A 26,289-nucleotide genomic window follows, 5' to 3' on the forward strand; every position below is an offset into this window, starting at 1 on the left:
ATATTTATGTATAGTAAGTTACAGGGTGTGTCTGGGACAAGATATTGGGTGGCAGGGAGGGAGTTAAAATTCTCTGTGCAAAAACATGGCGGAATGTGGCTGGAGTTGTCAATTGAATAAATGTTTAAATGATTAAGGCTCCAGCCACAGGTGTATAAATAATGTGATCAGTAGTGATGAAATGGTCAGTGTTGAGAATTAATGTCAGTGTGCTGTGCTGTCTGTTTATTTTCATGAGTTTTTGTCAAACCTTTTATTTTGGCCCTTGTGCCTTTTATTTTGACCACGGTGGTTTTGTTAGTGTCTGTAACGTTTGTTTTTGTTTATTTGTTTAATTAAAAGGCGCATTAGCGCATTCAGAATTGCAGCTTAGGTCTACTTCCTAGATATTCACCAGCCTGGGCTGTGACATCATCCTGTCACACAGCCATACCACCCTTCTGGTCTCCTCAAGATACTTGGAACATTTTATTGCAGGTTCATACTTTTTTCCCTGGCACATGTAAAGAGATTTTTGAACAACACCAGTAGAGTTTAATGCCTTACCAAAAAAGTTACAACAGCATCATTAAGCTATGTTTTTATTTTTTTTTAATATATGTTTGGCAATGTAAAGTGGGAAAAAAAGCTAAAATGTTTTCCCTTTTTGTTTTAGGCAATAGCGATTATGGAGGTGGCCCATGGAAAGGACCATCATTACATAGCAGAGATCAAGAAAGAGCTTGAAGAAAAATAACATTTTTTTCCCCCCAAAGTAAAAATACAATTATGGCCTGGTAACTTAATATTTTTACTTGTAATGAAACTTGCTAAATCTTGATATTTTAAAACTACTGCATCTATTCAAAATATTTAGCACAAATTCTACTTATCAACTGCCTTATTTGTCAAAGGTTTTACTTTAGACTGGTGTGGTGATGTTACTAAAACAAGGCCTTTGTAAACTGTTACTATACTTATTTATCACGAGGAAAGTAACTTTGTAACATTTTTGTGGGTAACTTCCAGTTTGTTTTAACCAGTAAATGCACCCATTCTATAAAACAAAAAGCAAAATGCACAATTTCTAGTCATTTAACAAATATTCTTCACATTAAATAGGTTTATTTGTTTTTTGATTAAGTATTTGTTCATGACAAACGTATTGGCACGCCTGCTTTAGTATTTTGTGTGTCCTACTTTTTGCTTTTCTCACGGCTTTGATGTTTATGATCATTCTTAACCAATACATTACATCTTGTTGGTGAAATTTGGGCCCATTCTGTCTTGCCTATTTCCTTCAGCTCAGACAGATTGTATACACAATGCTTGACTCCAGCTTTTTTCAGCTCAGTCCAAAGCATTTCTATTGGATTGTGACTCCAGCGTTGACTTAGCTGTATGCTTTTGGTCATTGTTGTATTAGAAGTTTGCAATCAGCCTTTTAGGAGATGGTATCATCTCATTCAATCTTTAATCACTTGAATGCAACCAGTTCCAGAACTGCTAAAACACCCAAACATACTGTGGTCCATTTTTTGGGAAAGGTTATATTTTAGTCTCATCGGACTACAGAATTTTGTTAAAGAATGTTTGATTCCTGTTCCATATTTCTTTGCATATTTAAGTTTGTTCTATGAATTTTCTTTAATAGTGGTTTGCAGCGAAGTCTACGTGCAAACAACTCTTCTGTGTTCAGGTGATTTATTAAGGGTGTGATTTTGTCACGGTAAAATCACGGCACAGTCACAGCTAAAAATAGACAATTTCATGGAATGGTCACGGCTACAAAGATTTGAACTTAAATATATTAATTCATGTAATATACTGTATAATTTTAGTATTTGTGCAAAGTAAACATATATTTAATTTACTGTTGTGTTTTCTTTAAACACGCTTCTAGTGAAAAGTAAACCTAGATTTTTTTTTTTTTTTACAGTACCTTTTAAAATAACCGTAACAGGAATATGCTTACCTTTTAATTAACAGTTATAGGCCTACCTATCTGAAAACTATCTGAACGCTACAGATTAACGACAAGGATATTGCAGAATTATTTTTTTATTTAAAAAAAAAAAAAACAACTAAAACTATCTGAACAGTTTTGAGGGGGGGTTTTGGGCAAATTGGAGTTCATGCTCCTCCAGAACTGTAAACCGTCCTCCCTTTAGGTTTTGCATTATCAAGTGTAGGTTCATTTTAAGTTTGTTTCTCCTTAAAGCTGCTCCCTCCACTTTTGTTTGGGATATTGCTCTGCTGGTTGCTTAGAACTTAATTTCACCCCTATTTTTTATAGTTCTGTCTAAGTATTCACCTTTATTTGATGTTTGCTAACCGCTTAAACTTTGCACTGAAACCAATTCAAAAGACGTGAACTGCTCCTATTTTCATGCTGAGTGGAAACAAATTCACAGGTTCCATGACCACCGTGACAAAATCACATCCGTAACTATTATGTCTGATGCTTCTAAATCTTTAAGTCTTTGGCTGTTGATCTTGGATTTTTCTTAGCTGCTCTGACAATTCTCCTACCTGCTGTACCATTAATTTCCTTTCTATGTCTACTTCTTTCAAGCGATACATCTTGATTATTGCTGAGTGTGCATTTTTGGTATTACATATTTCTTTGATACTGCTCTGTAGCCATTTCCTTTTTTGTAGTCTGCTACAAATGCTTTTCTCAAACATGAATCCAGCTCCTTTGTCTTCACCATCATCTGATTTGTTGCCGAAACGTTTTTCTTCTATATATGTTGGAAATAATTACGTTTCTGGCTATTGACTTCATAATGCAGCTTAATTACTGTGTAGTGGTTTTCAATCAATTATGTTTTTAAAATTAGTGCTATTACATTTTTACAGACCTTGAATGTAAAGGCGGCAATACTTTTGTCATGAACAAGCATTTGAAATTACTTGCATTTTATATATATCTATATCTATATATATATATATATATATATATATATATATATATATATATATATATATATATATATATATATATACACGATTAAAAATAGTGTCTTTTTGTCTGTCATATTAGTGGCTAATGTTCACTAAATGTTTGTATTTAATGTGTTTTCTTGAATTATCTTGCCAATACTTTTGTCTGCCACTGTTCCTACAGAAGGTTTTTAAAAAGGGACATCACAGATTGGCATCATGTATTCAGAGAAGCATTTTCATTCAGCATCCCATACTCCCCACTGTAACCAGTAATTAACTTGTTTTATTATTGTTGGTTTGATAGAAGGCAAAGGATTGACAATGTCAGGCAGCATCTTCATAGCAATGTTGTTAATGTATTTATTGTACTGGCTGTGGCATCAAGGTTAAATGAATGCATGCAGTATTTATGTTTGATTGTTGTTTTTAATTGTCATGTATGTGCACTACAACAATAAAAAAAAAAATGGGAATGAAAAACAAAAAGGGTTTGTATTTGCCATGTTTTAAAATCAACCATTCCCAATACTACAACAGTGAATTCATCATTTCTTGAATTTTATATTTTTGTTATTGAGCTGAGTTTATCAATACATACCTATCATAGTTGTTTTCCAATTAATTCCATAAAACAATACATAACTGTAACATAATATAAGGGAAATTGCATCTTTTTGATGGGATAGTTTGTAAAAAAATATATGTAGCCACCAACATATAAAGGGACAGAAATAAATGTACTCTTTCAATACTAGAGACACAGATACAGGTCCGGGCAAGATAACTTGTCCAAAATCTTTGTGCTATTGTAGTATAGAAAACATACTGCAACTCCAATTAGAACAGTGGCCTAGGAAACTACAATGCCCATATCTATGCCCATAATTATTTTCTATTCATCAGTGTAAGACACCAAAACTAATATAATTAGGCATACTAGGCCTAGGGTTATCTGTCTGTAAAAGTTACTAAGAGAGTTACGTTAACCACATTTTCATTCCAGCTTAAAGATAATTTAGCTATTTAAAATGTCCTATACTATTTTATATAATATTTACAGGAAGTGTTTCTAAACGAATATATTTGAAAAAAACACAGTACAGTATTAGTTTTAGAACTGAAAAATCGTGAAGGTACGTCAAGCATTACTACACAAAAAATCAGTATATTCACATCTAGTAATATAACACTTTTTTTGCAGTTCTGATTTATTATAATATTATGGCCATTTTTTAATTACTTAACTTACCCGTAGTACTTTACAAATGCAGCACACTAACCAAGCACTATAGAATGGGGAAAAAAGACACTCCTCCAAAAGGATAATAGTTGCTAACTCATTATTAGACCCCAAAGTGCAAGTCTAAGTATTGCAAAGGCATAAACGAGTGAAGAAATGGGTATCTAGGCTGGCTAAGTGTAACAAGCCCTTTGCCAAAAGCTTATTAAATGTAATTGACATCAGGAGCACTTAGTAACTTTTGCAAACTACTGTTTCCCAAACTCTTGTACCTCCAGGGTCTCTCTTGAAATTCTACTTGAGCTCAAAAAAGTAGTCATGTAAATAATCCTTTCTATAGCACACCTGAAAGTCATTCTTGAAGTGATTCTTGTGATACTCTTCAAACAAAGGCTTTGGGGATTCATGGTGCTAAAACTCAGGACATGGAAAGCACTTCTGCTTCTTAAAGCGTTTGGAATGTTTCAAACCTTAACATGTCTTTCCATAACATTTAATGTGGAATTTTTAAAAAAAACCCTGCAAATATTTTCCTTTATTATATATCCGAATAGTTAGGCTAACAAATGTAAGCCATCCAACATATATTTGCACATTTTGTCAAAATTCTGTATTTCAAAACAATATAATGTGTGGACTCCCCAGTGATTTAAAGAGAACAAATAATTGTAATTTACTTTACCTTTTACATTAATGATATAAAAAGTATCTAATCAGTACGTTGTTTAAATACTGGTAGTAAATCTACAATAGGCTACCCTACTAGCCTGCATTTGCCACTACATATTATTCTTCTAGTACTACTACAAAGTTGTGGAACCAACAGTTTTTATTTTCATGTTTTCGTTCTTCTAAAACAAATCTTCCTCAATGAATTAGGTTTAAGAAGTTTTACTTCAACTCCAGGTGGATGCTCAGCCTGGTGCTGTCGGTAGCCTGCAGCAATAATAAAGCCACTGGCAACCAATTCCAAGCTATGCTAATTTAACACATTTTGGGGTAGAAACGTGACTTTTTAGTCCTTGGTAGGTACCCATGATAGATGCTTCTTAAGGCTAGTGTACAGTGTATTGCAATTTACCCTTCTTTTAAAGGCGTACACTGTTTTAGATGCACACTTTTTTAAAGAGACAGTATGCAGCAGACAAGGGAAAAAGTCAAATAATGCTTTATTTCATATTGTGAGTAAGAATGATAGAGGTATTTTACAAAAAGATGTGTTACAACAATGAAAACAAAAGCAAAAACATACAAATAATGATTTACAAAATTAGAATACCATTGTGAAAATTACAGTATGTTATACCAGTGAGAAGGCATGAGTCATAAGATTTAAACAGAAATAAAAAAGAAGACAAATGCATCTGGATACAGTGCAAAAAATACTGTAAAAAATCTTACTTATAACATATAGCAGGCAAGCATGAGCTTATATATCGATTCGAGTAACTATACATTAGAGTATAAAAACAGCATGCATAGTTTAAAGATTTTATAATATTAAAACACGTTCATAACAACATTCATAACAACTCATTCTGACCATATCGCACATAACCCTCTTGATATCACATACATTAAAGATACATTGAAAAAAAAAAATATTAGTCACTTTTAGGCTAGTGTTCAGAGGGTAGGCTATTATTTTCTGCCTTTCTTTTAAAAACAACGTCAATAATAATAATAATAATAATAATAATAATAATAATAATAATAATATAAAAATAAAATAAAAACAATCATTAGATACCATTGTGTCCACACAACAAGCTTAATGTATATGTAGTGAAGGCTATCTATTACATGAGGTTTTGCCTCCCCTCCTTTTTTCATGTCATAATAATTCAGGAGACAGAACAATGCCTGAAGGTTGGTTATGTGCTTGTGTGACTTAAATTTGGTCCAGAGCCCATCTAAAATAAGGGAACTTTGTATTCATAGACTAGTTAATTGATTAATTAAAATAAACTCAGGCTCACTGCCCTATCTCTAGAGCCACACATAGCTCAAATAAATAAAATGAAAACATAAAAAAGGCATAAAACTGAAGCTAATAAGACATGATGTATGGATAATAATTCCCTTTAAAAATAGAAATAATCAATGTAGACAATGTATTCTTGGTTCCAACATTGTACTGTATTGATAGGGCAGTTTTGATCGGTTATTTACATTTACTACTAAAAATAATAAAATACAGTTGTCTGTATAAAAAACATCAATTGAACTTCAATCGAGTAAGAACACACAAAAGCAGTTCAGTTAGTCGAAATGTAGGAATGCATAGTGTAAAATTTGGAAAGACTGAAATTACAAATAAAATTGCTAGAGTAAAGATTTTACATTTCACTTCTAATGTAGTTGAGAGTACATCTGAACTGCAGATATAAGGTGCTTGACATTGCCTCCCCATTACAGTTACTTTCACCCAATTTAATGCATCCTGTAGTTTTTTGTGATGCTCTCTTCTCTAGTTTCACTTAAAAAAATCAATTGTGAATCAGTAAATAATGTATGTTCCTGCATCATTAATGTTTGTTTTTCCATTTTTGTTCAAATGTTTTGTTTTAATGGCACTGAACAGTCTCTGTTATTATTTAATGGCAATGTCATTATAATTAACACAGATGGCAACATTACCTGAATGGTGAATATCAGATGCTAGGTAGAAACTAGTCAAATATCTTTAGTGATTATCATACATTCAAATAGACAGGTTAAAGGCGACTTTGGAAATTCAAGACCTGTGTCATTGTTTCATGATTTTTTTCTTTTTTTTTTTTTCAGCACAAGGACAGTACTGACATGCATAACAGCGGATGCTCTGCAAACATAAAGTGCACATTTTTGTATTATTTTGTAAAATTAAATGCTAAGACCAAAAGGCTTTTACATGTTTTTCTAAATAATGTGTTAATTTATTGTTTTGTTGTATTGCATGCATCCTCATTGACATTGCATATATTTATATTTTGCTAAAAAAGCTAAAAGTTAACTGAGTTTGGCCCTAAGGTGTCTTAAAAAAAATGGAAATGAGGACTGCAACCTATTACTTTTGACATGATTGCCTGAAAATAACAGTATAATTTTCTTTGACAGAATGGCTTGATTGACAGAATGGCTTGATTGACAAGTACTGTGTGATGTATTTTTAATCCAGTTTAAAAACGTTTCACATTAATATATTACACCAGAAAAGGCTGAGAGTACAAAACATTAGTTTACTATACTAAGAACTGTTATGGTATACATATTATGAATGACATTAGTAAGCCTGCTACAAAGAAAGTAGCATATTTTCTTAATGTCAGATCATCAAATAATATATTGATGTTCAGACAGATTATATGTAACAATGTGCTATTAATATGACAGGTGAACGCACAAGGTTTGAAGTAATTAGGACCGAAGTACAATAGCAGTCAAATGGTCCCAAGTCTATATTAGCCTGGAGTTTTTGAGGAACTGAATGAGAACCTGGTAGACAAATTTATACTGGGCGATAGTCTTGACCAGTAAAATGCGTTTCTGCCTGAGGTACCGCAGCATCATGGGGACATCCACTTTCTGGAAGAGAGAGAAAACCAGTGCTTAGTGGGACAGCTCTAGAAAAAGTATGGAAAGTAAGGCGATGGAAGTAATTTCACACAGTTCTTTATATGTGATGCACAAATAAAAACATAAAGCTTACTGACCTATATTTCATGCAATAATTAAACTAAGGTGGGGATAATGCTAGAAATGCATTAACACAGAATGCATTATTACCCCTCAAAGGCATTGGTGAAGCAGCTGGAGTGCTTAATCACAATTACAGGACACAAACTAGACATGTTTTGTGTTCTTATGAATGAAAACAAAGCATCCCATGAGGCATAGTGTAAGGTGACAGAACCTCTGACAGAACAGCTTGTAAACATGGAGGAAAATGCCTATGTTGAAAAAATGTACCACTGCATATTTAAAGTATGTATTGCTAACAGTTTCTGGAATATGACAAGAGGTTAAAAAACTTTTGGCCAAAGAACGATACAAAGAATAAAAGGTTACCAAGAGAATCAGCTGTTAAAAACTTTAAAAAGGGCCCTATTTTTAACCAATTACATTTTAAAAAGGGACAAACAAAGCAGTAGGGTGTTTATTACAGACCTCATTGTGTTCCAAACAGCCGATCATCAGTTCTGTGAGGATGACCACTCCAGTCCTGCCCACCCCAGCACTGCAGTGCACTACAATGGGTGGATTGTTGCTGTTCGAGGGGTCGAGCATGCTGTTGGTGTGACGACGCACAGACTGGATCTCCTCCAGATAGGCTGTAAAGCAATATAAAAATGTTAGTTACACTTGGAAGTCTTTAGTGTAAGACTTGGCAGCAAATGTTTTTTGTAGTGAAGAGTCAATCCTAATTCACATATTTTATGTTTGAAAATTTCTAGTGCATGATGTTCGTTTGATATCAATGAATAATCCTAACCAATATGCATTGAATTTCCATTGGTGCATTCCAATGACTATTACCCATTTGGCATATAAATAATGTATTTGATATCTAGAAATTTTACTTTACCCTTTTTCCACATAATATGCACACTCATCTAAAATTAAATGATTAAAATTAGTTTTTAATAAAAGGTAAAAACTGTTGAATACAAAATGGCTGAATAAAATCATAACAATTACAAAATAAATCCATGAATAGCTATTTCTGCATACAACCTACAGTAGTAGGGAATACAGTACAAGAGCCCAAGAAATTATGAGTAAAATACAAATACAATACAATACAAATCTTACATAAAAATCCTGCGACTTCTTCGGGACAACCATGATCTGGCCAATCAGTGTACTGCAAGTGCCACACAGTCCTCTCCTGCCCAGACAAAAGATGCTTGACCTTTAAACCTGTAGTTGCATAGCAACCAGAATCTCTGCGGAACTTGGTTGTCACCTTGAACTTGCCGTGGGTTGCCGAGTTGTGCTTGGAGCCTAGTTTAGGCCAGTACCTATGGCTCTTCGGCCTTCCACCCTCCTGAAATAAAAAAAATTCATATGACTACATGTTTCAGTTTTCTTTTTCACTGTGCAATGTAAAATTTGAGCATCTGTGTCTACAAGTAGGAGGGAGCTTCGTGTATAACAAAAAACAAGCCTCAATATTCCATTGGAGAAGCTAGATTTGTTTTTTTATAGTTAAGCTAATTATGACTATTCAGTAACAGCTTTGCAGTTCCTTCACCCAAACACTAGTAATATACAGCATAATTAATATTTATTAGATGGAATAGATCAAATTAATTCCATTTTATCCAAACATTGTGTATGTAGGTAGAACGCGAAGATTAAATACATTTACAAGATGAAATTTACAATCCAGCCAAAGAAATAACGTCTTTCCAACTCCAATGGCTACATCAAAAATTCTTTACATGCCACCTAGTGTCTGTAGTTTGTATGTGTGTATCTATGTCCCTTTTTTGTGACAATACTGCTTGTGTAATCATGAAATCAAACATTGAGATATTTTTTCTTCCATTTTCCATTTTGAATAGATTGCAGATGATGCAGTCTGAAATACAACCATGCAGAGCATTGCAATGCAGTTTTGCTTCAAGCTTTTTGTTAGTAATTCTTTGACGTACCTCTTCAGCTGTAACCATGGCTATGACATTCACTCCCTGCTCCCAGACCATCTGCCAGAAATCCTGGCATGTGTTTGGCAGGGGCCCCTGTGTGGCAATGTAGTGCCACTCCTCACTGTGGATGTTCACCTGGGAATTTAAAGCATAGCCGCTGTCAGTCCATCATCTTACCACTGCATTGCCAGATGATCCACTGCTGGCCTGTTCCCATAATTGGGCTTTATTTTCTGTGCTGTTAGAGATTGGCTTGGAGTACTGTATGTTCATTCTGAGTAATGAAGCAAGATGTGCTTGTGTATGTGGTAGCTGGCAAAAAATTGTTTATGGTACATTGCAGTGCCTGTTCTACTGTATAGCCCCCCAAAACACCATACTGAATGATCTCCTTTTAATTTACAAATGCACATGTTGGTGTGCATCTCCTCCCTTAGTGTTAAATTGAAACCTTCCTTCCACCAGCTGCTGAACCACACTGCTTGTTTGATGATAAAAGCCCCTTATGTTTTGAATGACCTTAGTTATAAAAACCAACTGAAAGTGACAAGACTTTTTGTGTTTCAAGTCCAACTGAACTAGCCTCAATTAAATAAATGCATTATAAATCATTACAGTATTTACTTATACATTGTAATAATGTTGCACTAGAGAATGAAAGCACTAAATAAAAACAATACAATAAGGAATGGGAGGCAACTTTTCTTAGTTTGGAATATTCAATCATTAATCTGATGGGTCGTCTTAATTTAGTGGTGGAAAGGCAGCCTGTTACTAGATACTTAGCACCTCCACAAAAGCATCAAGAAGGGAAAGATACACCCCCCACCCCCCAAACACACATTTGTACACATGCAAATAAACAGAACACCACACTCACACATTGCCCTGCTTATTCAATCACAGAGTACCACACTTAAGTACACAACATGGTATAAACATGTACCAAGGGCTTTTTCTTTTATGACAGTGAAGCAGCTCTGTAACACGTGAAAGGCTATTTAATCATTCTAGGTGCCCCAAAGATATAAATTAAAGTAAACCGTGAAGACTACTAGTTTTCAAGTATAGTATTCATTCAAAGTTCAATGTACTGTACGTCTTCAATTTGTATAGGGGAAAACCCCCATCATGCCAAATGGGGTAGCTGGAGTGAACAATGAAAGTACAGGTTGGCACTAAATGCAATCCACACTTTACAAACAGAAACCACACACACCATGAATCAAATCTGTATGCATTACACATACTGAAAGAAACTAACTCCACTAATGTAGTTGTCTTGAGGTTTGTTTAGTTTCTTTCAGTATTACCAAAGATGAGTTTAAATGATTGAGTGTTTGAAGTTGTAGGTGATACACTAGCCATACACTTATGTTTTCTAGACTTGCTGGAAGCTCTGGGACACATTTCATCAAGGACAGACTGCTCTGCACGCTGTACAGCAATGAAAATGAAACCGATATCGGAGTGCTTAAACACTAGACAACACAAGCGGATGTGTTTTGTTCATCTTAACGCTATCGTAATAGCATCTTGATTGTTTATGCGTCTACTGGTAAAAGCAGCACTTGCAAGCCAGCAATCCCATAGGACTGCCTTTTGCTCAATGTGGTCCCTGTATTGTTGCTCGGTGGAGACAGCTAATAGCCACAGGCACCGGCTCCACACAACAGGGCTGTGAGAGCAGACTTCGCTTGCCAGCTGACACCAGGCTTCATGCCACAGTCAATGTATTACTGCCTTCTCCGGAACAGACACCAGTGGCCGATGTGCTATCTGAACTGTAGGATAAAAAACAATCCCTTGACTGAGCCTTGTTGGCTTCACTTAAAAGTACCTTTTTGTTTCATTTTTTCTTTTCTTTTTATTGTATTCCAAAAATTCTAAAAGGACTCGTAACAGGCTTATGATGTAAAGAAAAGTTACACAGTAAAAGTAAAAAACTTACTTTGGCTTAACCCTTGAGGTTGAAACCTTTTGTTGGTGATGAGCTTTACTGCTAAACCGCAGTCTTTTTATATACTGTACCATATATTATCCTTTATATACACCTTACTGCAGTACAACTGAAATGAACTATTCAGTACAAATACATGATTTTTTTGTCTTGAATAATGTCTGATGCTAGAAACTTCTCTTTTATCATCAGTATTTATAGTACCTAGTCAGAACAAGGATCAGTTATTTCTCAGTTAAAACATCTGAAGAACCGGATTTAATAAAGCTATTTCTAAATATAATGGACAATAAAATACGTGGTAATGACAACAGTATTCTGATACAATATTTAGCCAACAGATATTTTAGGACGATCAGAGACCCCCTGTGGCAGTGTGCCTCGTCCGTGTGTATTTTGTGTTATGTGTTGCATGTGGTGTGTTAATGTTGGTGTATAGATGTTGGTGCATGGGTCTGTGTAGCACGAGTGATTTAAAATATATAATTGTATTTAGACATGAGGATGGCACAATCACTTCACGTGCAGATTAAAAGGGGTATTTGTATGTAGAGCACAGGAAAGTGCACAAATTAGTTCACGTGCTGTACCGAGATTCCAAATTGAATAACTGATTAGCAATTGAGTCTCGGTACACCTGCATAAAAGGGATTGTGTGTTCAGGGAGAAAGAACGGGAGAGAGTGATGAGAAAATAATAATAATAATAATAATAATAATAATAATAATAATAATAATAATAATAGCAATTGCTAAGTCGTGCTGGAGGACCAGCACAGTACTTGTTTGTTTAGTGTTTGTCCCGTTTGTTCGTGTCTGTTCGTTTTGTTTGTCTATTTATTTTGGCCCAAAGTGCCGTGTGCTGTTTTTGTTTAAATATTTTATTTGTTTCATTCAATAAACACACTGAGCGCAGCCATTGCGTCTCAGTTTCACCCGCCAGTACTGCCTATCTGTGTGTTCCTTTCTGGCTTGACGTCACCCCTACAGACAGCCTGTGCACACGTGGTGTCAGAACGTGGGATAACAGCGCTTCCACAGCCGCAGGCCAGGAAAAGTACTGCGGGTGAATATTTTTGAAGAACTTTTTTTTTTTTTTTTTGCTGTGTGTGGTTTTTGGGTGAAAAAAAAAAAAAACGGCAATGGCAGATGATGCCATCAGACTACGGGACTGGATCCAGGACAATGCTGGGCTGGAGGCCCAGTCTATGCCCATAGCCATCTGGGTCCTGAGCGACAAGAGAAAGGACCAGGACGTGATGCTGGCATTTCTCAGCAGCCACTGCATAGGCTGCTGAGGGGAGCACAGGGGAAAACAGCCCGGCTGAAGCTGCCGCAAAGAGCGCCAGTACCGTCGCAGCCACTGCCAGAGTGGTCAACTCCAGCACCATGACTGGTCCTGACTCCATCACAAGGGGGAGAAGTGGAGCTCCCGGTGCTGCCTTCTGGGCCAGTGGCTCCCCTCCTGGCTTCATCGCCTGGGGATGCCTCCGCAGCACTGCGTGGGAATGCCTGCACGTCACCACCCGGGGATGCCTGCAAGTCACCGCCCAGGGATGCCTGCATGTTACCGCCTGGTGATGCCTACACGTTACCGCCCGGGGATCACTGCATGTCACCGCCTGGGAATGTTTGCATGTCACTGCCTGGGGAGGCCTGCCCTGGAGGTAGTTTGCTGCTGACCTCCGGGGATTTGCTGAGGTTGGAAGAGCCAGCCTTGGTGCTGTCAGCATGTTTTGCTGACAGCATTGCCCATAGCAGCATTTCTGCTGCCCGAGTGTGGGCCCGCAGTTGCTGTGTGTTTTGGTTTCATTTCCTGGCCTGACATCACCAATATAGCCAGCCTGTTCACACCCCCACACTTATATAAGGCTAGGGGAAGCTGTAAAGGTGATGAAGGGGGTGCAGTTGGCTGACTGGAATACTGGGAGACTATACCGAGGGAGTTAAACTATAAAACTATAGTAAAAACTATACTACGTAGCACAAAAAGGCCCTACTATCTCCTGGTGACTTTCCTTTAGTAGTTTATTAGTATGTTTGGAAATACTGGTAAGGATTTTTTTTTTTTTTTTGGTTTCCATTCTTAAATGTTTTTACTGGTGTAAAATAAGAGAGATTGTATGCATTACTTATTCCCGTTTTTGCCCACTGGCACAGGCCATCTCTAAAAGAAAGGCCTGGGATAGGACTGACATGCCTCTTTGCCCATGAGACACTTCTGAAAAGCTCTCACAATGAAGGGAATTTTATAAACACATACACCACAAAAAATAATACAAATTAATATAAAGGAAAAATCTAGGGCGTTTTCTTCACCTTGATATGGGAGGCATTGATGTAGCCGGTGTTGTTTTCTTTGGTTGGCACAAGCTCAACACGGTTTTCCTCATAGGGAACGATGTCCCGGAAGCGGTTTCGCTCTGCATTGTCTGGCATCACTGCCGTGGTGAAAACGCCATCAGCTTTCTTCTTTGGGATCTGCTCGTATTCTGTGAACACCATTTCCTCCTCAAGCTTCCTTTCCAGGATTTTACACTAAAAGGAACAAAAGCAAGATTTCTTAACAAGGCACGCAAGTCATTCTTTTATTCAGCATCAATTGCAGGGACATTGATAATCCCAAAACTCACAGTGAAACTGCATAGTGTAGTATTAATCAGATTACTTCGGTTAAATAAAGATTCACAAACAATTTCAATGTTACTGTATGAGCAGAACTTGAAGAATCTGCTCCATGCAAGTCTTACACAGTGGGCCCTATTTCCAAGACATTGAATTAAAAGGTGTAAATTACATAATTCAATTAAATGCCTTGAGAATAGAGCACTGAAAATTATAAATAACTTAAATGCACAGTTGCTGCTTTAGTCAATATACAGATACAGGTATGTTTGTGACTTATTAACCTACACAAAACATTGCTTAATAAAGGCATACCAAAATTTAAGGTTTAAACCTGTACAGACTTTGTTTTACTACAACTAAACGCTTAGTCATTCACTAATCTTTTAAAGGAAACTACACTCATCCAGTATATTATTACCTTGTTGTTGCTTAGAAAAATTCATTTAAGTACACCCTTTGCTGCTTAATAAACAGAAAATATTGTTAGCATCAAAACGTTAATTACACAATTTTACTTCTTTGTAAATTTGGCACAATCAATAAGTGTCTAACTGGTACAGTTTACTTTACTCCAGTTAGTGTACGTGCTTACAAATAAAACACAGAAGCCTGACCAATGACTCATTGTCTATTGTTGTTAATCATTCAATTAAGTCATATTTCCATCCAAACAAAAGGAAAATAAGAATGCTGGAAACTCTTAGCTAAAAGAAAACAACGAGCAGTGATGTTAAGAGACAGCATCCAAATGGGAACTTTTTTTATTGCTTTATCAAAAAATAAACTGTTTCTACAGATTACACATCTAATATCAATGGAAATATACTGAGGAGGCTACAAGACTGTCATTAAAACTATGTTCCACATTTGTACCTTTAAAAAGCACAACAGCCACCAACATATACCTCTTGATAAGCTCAATATAAAATCATCTCACAATTTAGACCAGTCTTTCAGTTCCTTTCAATTTAGACACAATGTAAGAATATTAAAGAACAACTTTCTTCTGAAAGTATTTTACTGACTTCCTTTTTGTAGTCATAATAGAGGGAAATAGTTTCTGACAGAAAAACACTTCTCTCACTAGAACAATCTCATGAAATATGGTGTGGCAGGGCTGAGGACTATATGTTTGTGAATAATATGTTTTGTTTGAGTTTTGTAAATAAAATATAGTTTGTATGGTTTAAAAATAACATTGGTTTAATTGTATAAAAACAAAAGTTTGTGCTAGATATGACAGGGCTGGGAGGTTAGACTCCCCTCCCAGCCTTTTTGAAGCTTAATGTGCAGCAGGTGGCCAGGTGTTATTTGACTAAATGATTATCAATGAACCCTGGTCATCTGCCTTTAAAAAGGGCCAGTCCTTTTGTTCTTCTTTTGTTTGTTTTGTCTTCTGCAAGTCTGGAGGTGAAAGAGAAGAATCATCAGGCTGTGTGGTTAACCAGGGTGAGCTAAGGGTTATGACTATGTGTAGACTGGGACAACTGATACTTTAGAAAAAAAATAATTTAGGGGATTTTAATCCTACAAAAGTATATTTAATTTGTGTTAGGAAGAAGGTTCCTGGCGTGGGACCTCCCGGTGTAGCAGGGGTAGCGCATGGTCCGAGCTTGGCCACCTTTTATTTCCTAGTTGTTTTTTTTGTACAGTGTTTGTTTTGCCTGTTTTGTACGTAGTCGTGTACATGTTTGTATATATATCCTTCCGCACTAGGGCCACCATTGCTGGTACCCTAGTGGCGTCCACCAACAACTGCAACTGCAAACCCCCTGTCTCTCTCATTTCTCGGAGGATACCCACACAGTAACAGAACACCCCTGTTACAGATGGAAAGAATAACATTCTTAAAATAAAATAAATGACGTCTGGACCGACCTGCTCACAAAACCACAAACTCTCACCCTGGCTCCAAGTCAGGCTGCTAATTTTGTTAGTATTCTTGAGAAAAATGTTGCTTAGATTGCTTTTGGAAATTAAATCTTAGAACTGGCAACACCATTTATTATTGTTAAACACCTGAAAAGGAAGCAGTGAACAGATGTAAAAACGTTGTCCTCGATATTGCATTTCTTAAATACCGATGACTAGAGTGTTGACAATAGGTAAGGAAATACTGTACATTCCAGCTACTTCACTTTGTCACAATCAGTTTTAAATCTCAACTATGTCTGGAAGACATTTCAAATGAGCGAGTTGTTTATTTAAAACCATTCACTCCATGTGGGGAAAAATGAAGAAAATTTGACCTGTATCTAAAATTGCTTAACATCTTTTGCAGTGGTTTTCAGTTTATCTCACTAGTATATCACTCATGATGCATTCATCTGATTCTTAAAAGGCTGAATTACATTGGCTTGAGTTAGGCATGGTGGCAGCAGAAGCAACAAAAGATTTCTCTTTTCCATTCTGCCATTCAGTCAAGGAGAAACTGACAATTTTGCCCAATGCCCATTATGTGATGTGCTTTTAATCTGAGACCAAACATAATTTATTTAAGTTTAATAATTGCAAAGCAAGTTAATTCGCCTGATGCATGACCCTGCCCCAAAACCATTACTTAAAATCTTTTGTCACATATAGTCTCTCAAAACAACAGTGAGAAAGAATAGGCCATACGTTATAACAGTTAGTGGTCAACCAGACAGCCGAAGTTCCCTGTTGCTACCAAGCAGAGATAAAAGCATTCCTGCCAAGTATAGTTGCACCCAGTACAGTGACAGAAACAGACTCGAATGCAGTACAGTATGCATCCCCACCAAGGCACAAGAAAATCTTAAATCTGACAACGATCAACCTCACACAGAAGCAGTTAAAAATTCTGTATTACAATTATTATAGCTAGGCCTTTTGTGGGGATTAAAAAATGATTCGTACAAGAACATTGCCCAAAAATCTGGAAGCTATCAAACACTGTAAAAGAGGTGCGCCAAGCAAAACAATAATAAAAAAGCCTAAAGACAGCGGCCAAAAAAATTGAGCAAAATTGCCCCACAGATTCACCTTTCTCTTTAGGGGTGTGAATCACAGTTTCCATTGTGGCAGGCAATTTAGCAAACTTCTTAATCTTTAATTACAAATACTCATGATATATGTTCATACTAATCTGTGTGCCACTGAAAAAACATCACACCATTTCATCAAGGTTTTGTAAAAATCTATTGGATGGTTGCAATGATAAACAAAGAAACATACTTCTGCACTGCATCACAATGAACCATTTCAATTAAAACACAGAAGCAGTTTACAGTTGATGTACTGTAGCACTGCCTTCCAAATTATAAATGAAATAGGACAAGACTGTATGAAAATCCTAACATTTGGTAAAGCAGCTCTGTTGTTATCATGTTTTTTTTTAATTAATATAAAGTACTATGGTAATATAAAATTCACTGAAAGCAAAAGCAAATAATGACTGACTCACTAAAGAGATACTGTACTATACAGAAGTGAAATACACTTCCTCTGTATTACACTGTAAACAGAACTTTTGAACGTGGATGGCAAAGTTCGAAATCAAATGATGTTTATTGTTCAGCATTTTTCTTTTGCTTATTTACTTTATAGAGTGACAGATAGACAAGAAGGCTTGCCAGTATAACATTGAACATATTATTGGGCACTGCAGTAAATTAGTACTAGAGCATAATACCTATATTAAGTTCTCGCAGCAAATACAAAATACATGACACGTTTTGATATGTCACATTGTAAGTAAGGGCAGTGACCAGATTTCATCAAAAGGGGACAATTCTGCAATTCTGCAATTTCTAAAAACTAGGTTCAGTTTTTGTTATTAGTGGTAATGCCAGATTAGTTATTATTCTTTTTTTTTTTTTTTAATTTTAGCACTCAAATAGGTGAAAACAACAGCACTAGCTAAAGCCAAGCACTTAATCCTTGTCAATGCATCTCAATAATGGCCTGTCACATTTGGGCCTGTGAATTAGTTTTGAGATGTTGTGTATTTAAACCAAAAGCTTATTTTATATGTGACCTACTGGAAATCAGGGTTCAAAACCAGGCCATCAGCAGTGAGAGGTTATACTGCTTAAACCCTCTGCTACCAAGCCTTCTCTAAGGAAACTTGAAACATTCAGAACATACAGAACATTTGTGTTAAAATTCCTGGCATTTTTTACAACCTTTTCCCACATAATTATGTCTATTGAATGCACTTTCTTACAGCATTGCATTCGAATCTCTGCATGTCTGAACTGCACATTCTCTGAAAAGACTTGTTATTTTAATATTCATTTGTGTACTGGTTGAGGTTTTGCTTTGTTTGAAGAAGGTTGAATGTCTGTCAAGGAGAAACTCAAGATTGTTCGTGACATACCAGAGGGCTTTGGGAGAAAATAAAATTGCAGGCCTAATGATGAACAAGTCATGTCATGCCTATACAGTAACTTCTGGTTTAGATAAAACAAAATATAATAATAACCCTCTTGGCTACAAAACATTTTGAAATAAATAAAGGTTGTCTCCAATACCTGGTTCATAAGCCCATAGAGACAAGGGTGGCAATCCCTCTGGAAAAGCAACACTTAGGGCTAGATGTACTACAGTTTTGCGTCTACTGCAATAGTTGCAACCCAGTTGCAAACGAGTCGGAAGACTAGGGTGAAATAAACAAGTGCAATGCTGTTAGCGACTTTTTAGGCAATGCTTTGCAGCAGCAGTTTTTCTTTGCGGTTCAACCTTAGATGAATATGTAATTATGGGCGTTCCTGCATAAATCCGCAAAAAGGGAGTGGAGATAGTGCAAATGAGGGTTCACAAATATTCTAATGAGATGTACTAAAGCTGCCAACAATTGTGACACTTACAATTTGTTCAGAACTTTTGAAAGCACATTTTAAACAGTCGCAATTGTTGCTGGCATTTCCCAGTCCGCTTTTTCTCGTGCGTTGCCAGTTGTGTTCAATGCATTTTTGAGACGAACACCCAAGTACCTAATTTTCACTAAAGTCAGGGTGTACTTACAAGCCTTGAAAACAAATTTCTATGACATTTCTGATTTTCCCAGCGTGCTGGTAGCAATAGGCTGCACACATGTGCCACTAACCCCTCCAGCTCATTCCGAGCATCTGTATAGGACCATGATCTATTGTGTGTTAATTGTCTTGGCTACTAAGTAGGCCAAGTCAAAAATAATAATTAAAATAAAAAAACCTTAAAATCATTTAATTTCAATTTAAAATAATCTTTTATTTGCATTGTACACCAATGTGCACAATGCAGCAGCATGTTTTATTTTGTGTTACCAGTAGGCTAAAGTAAAAAGAAAGTGTGCTAGGTGTTCATTTGATTTTACTACTGTACTGTATAGGCCTACTGTACAGATTTATATTTTTACATAATGTAATGTGTAGTGTACCCAAAACATATTAGTGTTATTTCAGCGCAATGATTAATATTTAAAACACATAGAGAACTATAAATGTATGTATATCCAATTTTATTGTATTGTTTTTAAACCCGACACCTCCTTATGTCGGACAAACATGTCCGGTTTAGCGAGGGGCTACTGTATGATTATGAAAAGCTTTTTGGGGGTGAAGGTTGGGGCCCCACTAAAGAATCTGATGAGATTAAACTGTCTTTCATTTTTTATATATATAACAGTATTAAAATAGGTAAAATGAAGACGGAATAGAACACAACTGTGGCCAAAAGTTTGCCAAGAGTTTTAGGATTGAGACATAATTAAAAAAAAAAAAAAAAAAAAAAACTATATCAACATAATTTAAATCTTTTATTGAACATCATGTAATCAAAGAAGCTACTGTGTAAAATGATATTGCAAAAGTCTACCGGAAGCCATAATAGTAGTGCAGTATTTTATGTTTGATTTCGTAACATTATTCAGCAGGTTTCATTTGACTTTATGAAGCAATATATCAGGAGTATAATTAAACACTGGACCCCACTAAATTACTTTTCAAACACACCCACATACTGTACATGTGTGTTTTATTATATTTTATTTCAAAGGCCAGTTAAATCTTTACATACAAATGGTAGCAGGGAGGCTTACATATGGTCTGAACATATAATAGTGTCTTTAATGTCTAGAAATTGATTTCATGTCTCATCCAAGAGACGGCACCCTCTACAGCACAGTGCCCCCTAAAGTCATTGAAGTCGGTGCTGTTTTTGTCAAATTGCCACAGAGCAACAGGATAATTCCAGTCCACGTTCTGCTTGTGAAACGGAGGATTTACTCCATCAATGTGCTGCCCTGACCTGCACTTTCACCCGATTTAAACCACACTTAAATGGAGACTTTAATGCCGGCACAAATGATCTAGGAAAACCCCAAAGATAAGTTGAACATTGCTGAAATATTTTTCCAATAATTGATAGGTTCCATATATATAAAGCGATTCAGTACAGTCAGCCAATCAGCTTCCAGTTCTAGCGGGCTCTAATAGATGGCAGATGCCCGCTGGAACGTCTCAACACCAACTGTGAATCATTTAAAATCAATCCACGCAAGTGCTGGCTTTCTTTTTGACTTGCTGTGTTTTTAAGTGTAGTTCACATCTATTGGACAGTAAATACTAAACAAAGACACAATTGGTCCAAATTTATTTATTATCCACCAAACCCAGCCAATCAATACTTTGCATCGACAAAAGCAACCAATCCTGTACCTGCAACTGCCAAGAGCCAATCACAGACGGTCAAGCTCGACTGGTACACAGACACAAAATCTTTCAACAACAACAAAGCGAGATGCGGACAGTTCAGTAATATTGCTCCATTCATATATAGATTCAGGAGAGAAAGACTTTGGCTGATGGTAGAAACATGGTGAGTTAGGAGGCATTTTAGAGTGGTATTTAATGAGAGATTGTATTGGTAGTTCAGACTCCATCGTACACGGACTGTCCAGTAATTGCTCCGTTCATTCCTCAGGCAATGTACTGATTATAAATATAAATTATGAAACTCTAACAAGTCAATAAAAAAATCAATTTATTAAATAAAAACGAATTGTTTTTCTCTTTATAGGTATGTCATCCTTGTTCTTTATTTAAAAAATGTTCGGGACTATTTTCTTAGAACGTCTTTACTCAGCGGAAAGGTATCCGAAGAATCAGTACAAGTTCAAGGTAAATCTAGGTTTTCAGGTGTTTTTTTTTTTTTTTTTTTAAAGAAAACAATGGTAAAAATCATTTTCTAATAGTGATAGTGCCTTCTCGATGATAATAGTTGACCTTGACTTTCGTATTAAAAATAAACCCAAAAATGCATTAATTTAAAAAAATGCCATTTTATAGATGTTGAATTGAATATTGCCATTGAAATTGCAGTTTTCCTTTATTTGATTTGTTATAATTCTTGGTTTGTTAATCACATTTTAAAGTAAAATATTACTGGCTATTTTCATCATGACACAGCACAAATGACCCTTTCTCACAAGACCTACAACAGTATCAGGCGACAGCGCTGTTTTTTTAATTTTTTTTTTTTTTTATCGTCCTTTGTTATCCTGGGTAGTGACAGGAGGTATCCATACCAGATTTGTGCTACCGCTTCTCAGTGGCGAGAAAGACGTTATTTGCATTATGGAATACTCGGTTACTTTACAGTTTACGGCTGGACAACATGTAGAACTACTGGGCCAGTGTTAAGAAACAACTTAAGACAATGCAGGGCACAGCAGAAGAGACGATACCATCATACCTGGACAAATGTGTGGAGAGAAAAGTACGGCAGGAATTGTCGACATGCATTTATAAATATTCTGCATCAGATCACACAGCTGCGCAGGGTGTAGGACCTGTGGCAGCAGGCAGGGCAAGAGATGCAACCGACCAGAGAAGAACAGACATAGACCAGAGGCAGCAGAAAAAAAAAAACATCCATTTAACCACCAAAGTTTCTTTTAAGAGCGACCCAAATCTTCTTAAAAAAGCTGAAAGTTTAAGATATGTTTTTAAAACTATTTATTTTCAGAATGGGATAGGGAAACGCTGTAGATCAGGCAGAAGCAGCAAAGCGATCAGAATGGCGAGTTTTGAATTGATTTGAATACTGTTTTTTTCACTACTTTAATTAATCATTGATGTCCGATTCAGACTCATTCAATATCTCATGTACACTTCGGTTTCCCAAAAGGTCAGCCCTTACATAAATCTCATCAGTCATGTTTATTGCGATACATTCTAATATGTCTGCCTTTTTTTTTTTTTTTTTAAGGCTAGTGGGGTATGGATATCTACTAGTATTCACCCCTTTTTGAAAAGAAGTGCCAACATATGCACTATATGCACTAATAGCAACACTCCCATGTGACCTGTTTTAACCAATCAGGATAGAGTATTTAAAATGCCAATTTTATATATATATATATATATATATATATATATATATATATATATATATATATAATATACACCCAAGTCATTGTATTTTTATCTTGCTCTTAATTGTATTCTTACTTGTACTGTGATTCTTGAAATGTATTTTTGTTTACGACTGTAATTCGCCCTGGATAAGGGTGTCTTCTAAGAAATAAATAATATTATATATATATATATATATATATATATATATATATATATATATATATATATACACACTACCGGTCAAAAGTTTTAGAACACCTCAATTTTTCCAGTTTTTATTGAAATTTACGCAGTTTAATGTCTCAATGTACTCTGAAATTAAAGCATAGAACAAATAAACAATTGGAGATAAAAAAAGAAATCATGGAATCGTTTTGTTTAACAAAATTTAATCTAAATTTTTGACTCATCAAAGTAGCCACCTTTTGCTGATATAACAGCCGAACACACTCGTGGCATTCTTTCTACAATGGAAATCAAATATTGTTCGGAAAGTTCTTCCCAACACTGTTGCAGAAGTTCCCACAAATGTGTTGCACTTGTAGGTTGCTTTGCTTTCACCCTTCTGTCCAGTTCATCCCAAACCAGCTCGATGGGGTTTAAGTCTGGAGACTGTGCTGGCCATTCCATGATTTGAAGCCTACAGTCTTGTTCTTTTCTTCTAAGGTAGTTCTGACATAGCCTGGAGGTATGTTTTGGGTCATTATCTTGCTGTAGGATGAACCCCTGACCAACTAGGCATATACCAGAGGGTATTGCAAAATGGCGCTGCAAAATGCTGTGGTAGCAGTTTTGGTTCAGGGTGCCACTCACTCTGTGCAAGTCGCTGACTCTGGATCCAGCAAAAGAGCCCCAGACCATCACGCTTCCTCCTCCATGTTTGACAGTTGGTGTCACACACCGAGGAACCATCCTTTCGCCTACTCGACGGCGTACAAAAACCCTGCGTGATGAACCGAAGATTTCAAATTTTGATTCATCGGTCCATAAGACCTTCTTCCAGTCTTCAGTAGTCCACTGGCGGTGCTTCATGGCCCAGGCAAGCCTCTTTTTCTTATTTTGCCATCTTAGCAATGTCTTTCTTACTGCCACTCGACCTGTCAAACCTGCAGCTCGAAGTCTTCTCTTCACAGTTGAAACTGAGACTTGCTTACTTCGACCAGTGTTAAGCTGTGCTTGAAGCTGTTGTCCTGTGAGCCGCCTATCACGCAAGCTGTTGACTCTCAGAAATTTGTCTTCTGATTCTGTTGTGGCTTTGGGTCTGCCAGACCTCTTCCTGTCAGAGTTTCCTCTAGTTTCCAAGTGCCTTTTGATGGTGTAGGAAACTGTACTCACTAACACCTTGGCTTTCTTTGCAATTTCTCTAAAGGAAAGACCTACACTTTTAAGGGTTATAATGGTCTGTCTGTCTCCCTTTGTTAATTGCCTTTTTCTCGCCATTATGAGAGCAATATACTACTTCCTGCAGTACAATACTGTCCAAATAATGCTTAAGAGGGTGTAGTAACACAGTCTGTTCCAACACTGCTTTTATACAGACAGAGGGTTTGTAAGTAATCAACAAAAGTTGGGACACCTGTAGGAATTGTTAGCATCAACTTTCAAGGCTTAATTTACTTCCATTGCTGCAGAACAGCTGTAAGTTGTTAACCCATTACTTATTCCCTGAAAAAGGCCTTTTTGTATAACTCTGAAATGTACATTATTTTTCAGTTTTTGGTAACCTAAACTTTTTTTTTTAACCTCTGGCAGTTTACCGCTTACCTTTGTACCATTTCAGGTTATTCACTGGACTTGAACTGCTTAAATTTCAATAAAAACTGGAAAAATGGGGGTGATCTAAAACTTTTGACCGGTAGTGTATATATTATATATATATACACAGATTTAACTTTATACTGATCTGTAAGGGTTGACTATCAGTTTAACATGCTGTATGCCAAACCACATTGGCTAGTTACCAAGAAGTGAAGGTGGGTTTAACTGAAATACTAACGATAAAGAAATAAATACATCCTACCAAATAATCAGAACTGCAGCTAATAACAAAATAGTTCAGCGTAGGTTTTGGACTATCAATAGCCAAGATCAACCACAGCTACTTCACAGATTTCCATTAGAAGCATTGATATAAAGAGACCTTGAAGAAATATATGAAATGTACAAAATGATTTTAATGCACTGCTGGTGTGCAGGGTGAGTCATGAAAACGTGGTTCCAATCTTGCTTGTACTAAGGTGTCAATCTTAGCTAGGAACCCAAAGGGTGTGCTGCAACAGGGCTTGGGAGGAAATATCATCGCCCTTTAGTGACATCTACTGATCAGGGGGCAGATGAGTCCAGGCAGTGACTTGTCTGTTCATCTTCAATCCTTCCAATTGATATGCAAGTTTCAGCAGCGAGGAGACATTCGAAATTGGCACTTCAAAATTAGATAGAACACACTTGTTTCAGCAGTAGCTGACAGGGAAAAGGTTTTATGAATTTGGCACATTTGAATATTGTACAAATGAGAAATATAAATACTGGAAAACATTTTTGGAGTTTTAGTCTTACCCTTTCATCTGTTGTCACTTTGGAAGTGTCCTCCTGGTTGTCCTCAGGAACCGGCAACCTTGCCACACAGAGACCATTTAGCGCAGCCATCATCAATGGCCTCTTAAGGGAGTCCACCTTCTGCTTTTCTAAATTCTTTGGCAAGAAAATACATGTCTGCAATCACTCATTGAGTCCATTGTGGAATAAAAGTATGCTGTTGGATTCTCTGAAGGATCTGGTTGTTAAAGCCCAGGAATGCAGATGATCATAGTTAATCGAGATACACACACACAGAAAAAAATATATATAAATATAACCTCAACCTCTTACAAAGAAACCCCTTCAGGCTTGTATGTACATGAAAACAAGGTTTTAATTCTCCTGCAGCAATTCTGACCTACTTTACACACATCCGCCTAGATTACAGAAAGTAATCTTGGCTAATTTTAAGCAGTATTCTTATATCTGCCAAACACAGATATTTGTTGTAATTCTGATACCTTCAGAAACCAGAGGGGTGACATACAGTACAGTGCAGCACATACATACAGGGAAGAGTCTAATACCTTGACTAAAGGCAAGTCATTGATGGTACTGGAATATTTATCCTAACTGCAAAAAAAACCCAATAAATATTCTTAAAACGTGCATGTGTTTCTGGATACAACTTTGAGACAGATCAAGCAGTTATGTACAGACTGCACAACTCCACTATATCCCCGTCTCTGGAGATATTTACCTTCCTTGGAGATAATAAGGACCTAGGGCTCGATTCTCCAACTATTTGTAAATTATGTTTAAACTGAAAGTTTCTAAATTCATATTAAGTCCTATGAAATTATATTTTTTGTACTTAGGGTTTAACAAATTAATAATATTTAATGTCTTACTAAATTGTATGGATCTGTAGCTTGTTTATTTCCATAGCAGCAATTTCTACAGTCAACCAATAATGAGGATCACAGGTGTGGATAAATGGTGTGTGAGTGTGTGTGATATAAAA

At 36.2% G+C, this 26,289-nt stretch overlaps 2 protein-coding genes across 4 annotated transcripts in view; one reads left to right on the forward strand and one right to left on the reverse strand.

Annotated features, from left to right (window-relative positions):
- Positions 1-2,935, forward strand: part of LOC117403425 (N-lysine methyltransferase SMYD2-like) — a 49,331-nt gene extending 46,396 nt beyond the window's left edge. The window contains exon 13 of one of the 2 annotated variants that reach the window (XM_034005565.3): positions 656-2,935. In XM_034005565.3, the coding sequence (XP_033861456.3) occupies positions 656-736 (81 nt within the window). In that variant the 3' untranslated portion in view covers positions 737-2,935. The remainder of the gene's footprint in view (positions 1-655) is intronic. The other variant, XM_034005566.3, reaches the window with a different exon arrangement.
- A 2,385-nt stretch (positions 2,936-5,320) lies between these two features.
- LOC117403271 (tyrosine-protein phosphatase non-receptor type 14-like) overlaps positions 5,321-26,289 on the reverse strand; it is a 125,314-nt gene continuing 104,345 nt past the window's right edge. For both annotated transcript variants that reach the window (XM_059024294.1, XM_034005299.3), the window contains 6 exons: positions 25,305-25,439; positions 14,080-14,298; positions 9,808-9,936; positions 8,963-9,197; positions 8,318-8,481; positions 5,321-7,735 (listed from right to left, as the gene is read on the reverse strand). In XM_059024294.1, the coding sequence (XP_058880277.1) occupies positions 7,607-7,735; positions 8,318-8,481; positions 8,963-9,197; positions 9,808-9,936; positions 14,080-14,298; positions 25,305-25,439 (1,011 nt within the window). In that variant the 3' untranslated portion in view covers positions 5,321-7,606. The remainder of the gene's footprint in view (positions 7,736-8,317; positions 8,482-8,962; positions 9,198-9,807; positions 9,937-14,079; positions 14,299-25,304; positions 25,440-26,289) is intronic.

Source organism: Acipenser ruthenus, chromosome 5 (assembly GCF_902713425.1).
Source record: "Acipenser ruthenus chromosome 5, fAciRut3.2 maternal haplotype, whole genome shotgun sequence".
NCBI lineage: Eukaryota > Metazoa > Chordata > Actinopteri > Acipenseriformes > Acipenseridae > Acipenser > Acipenser ruthenus.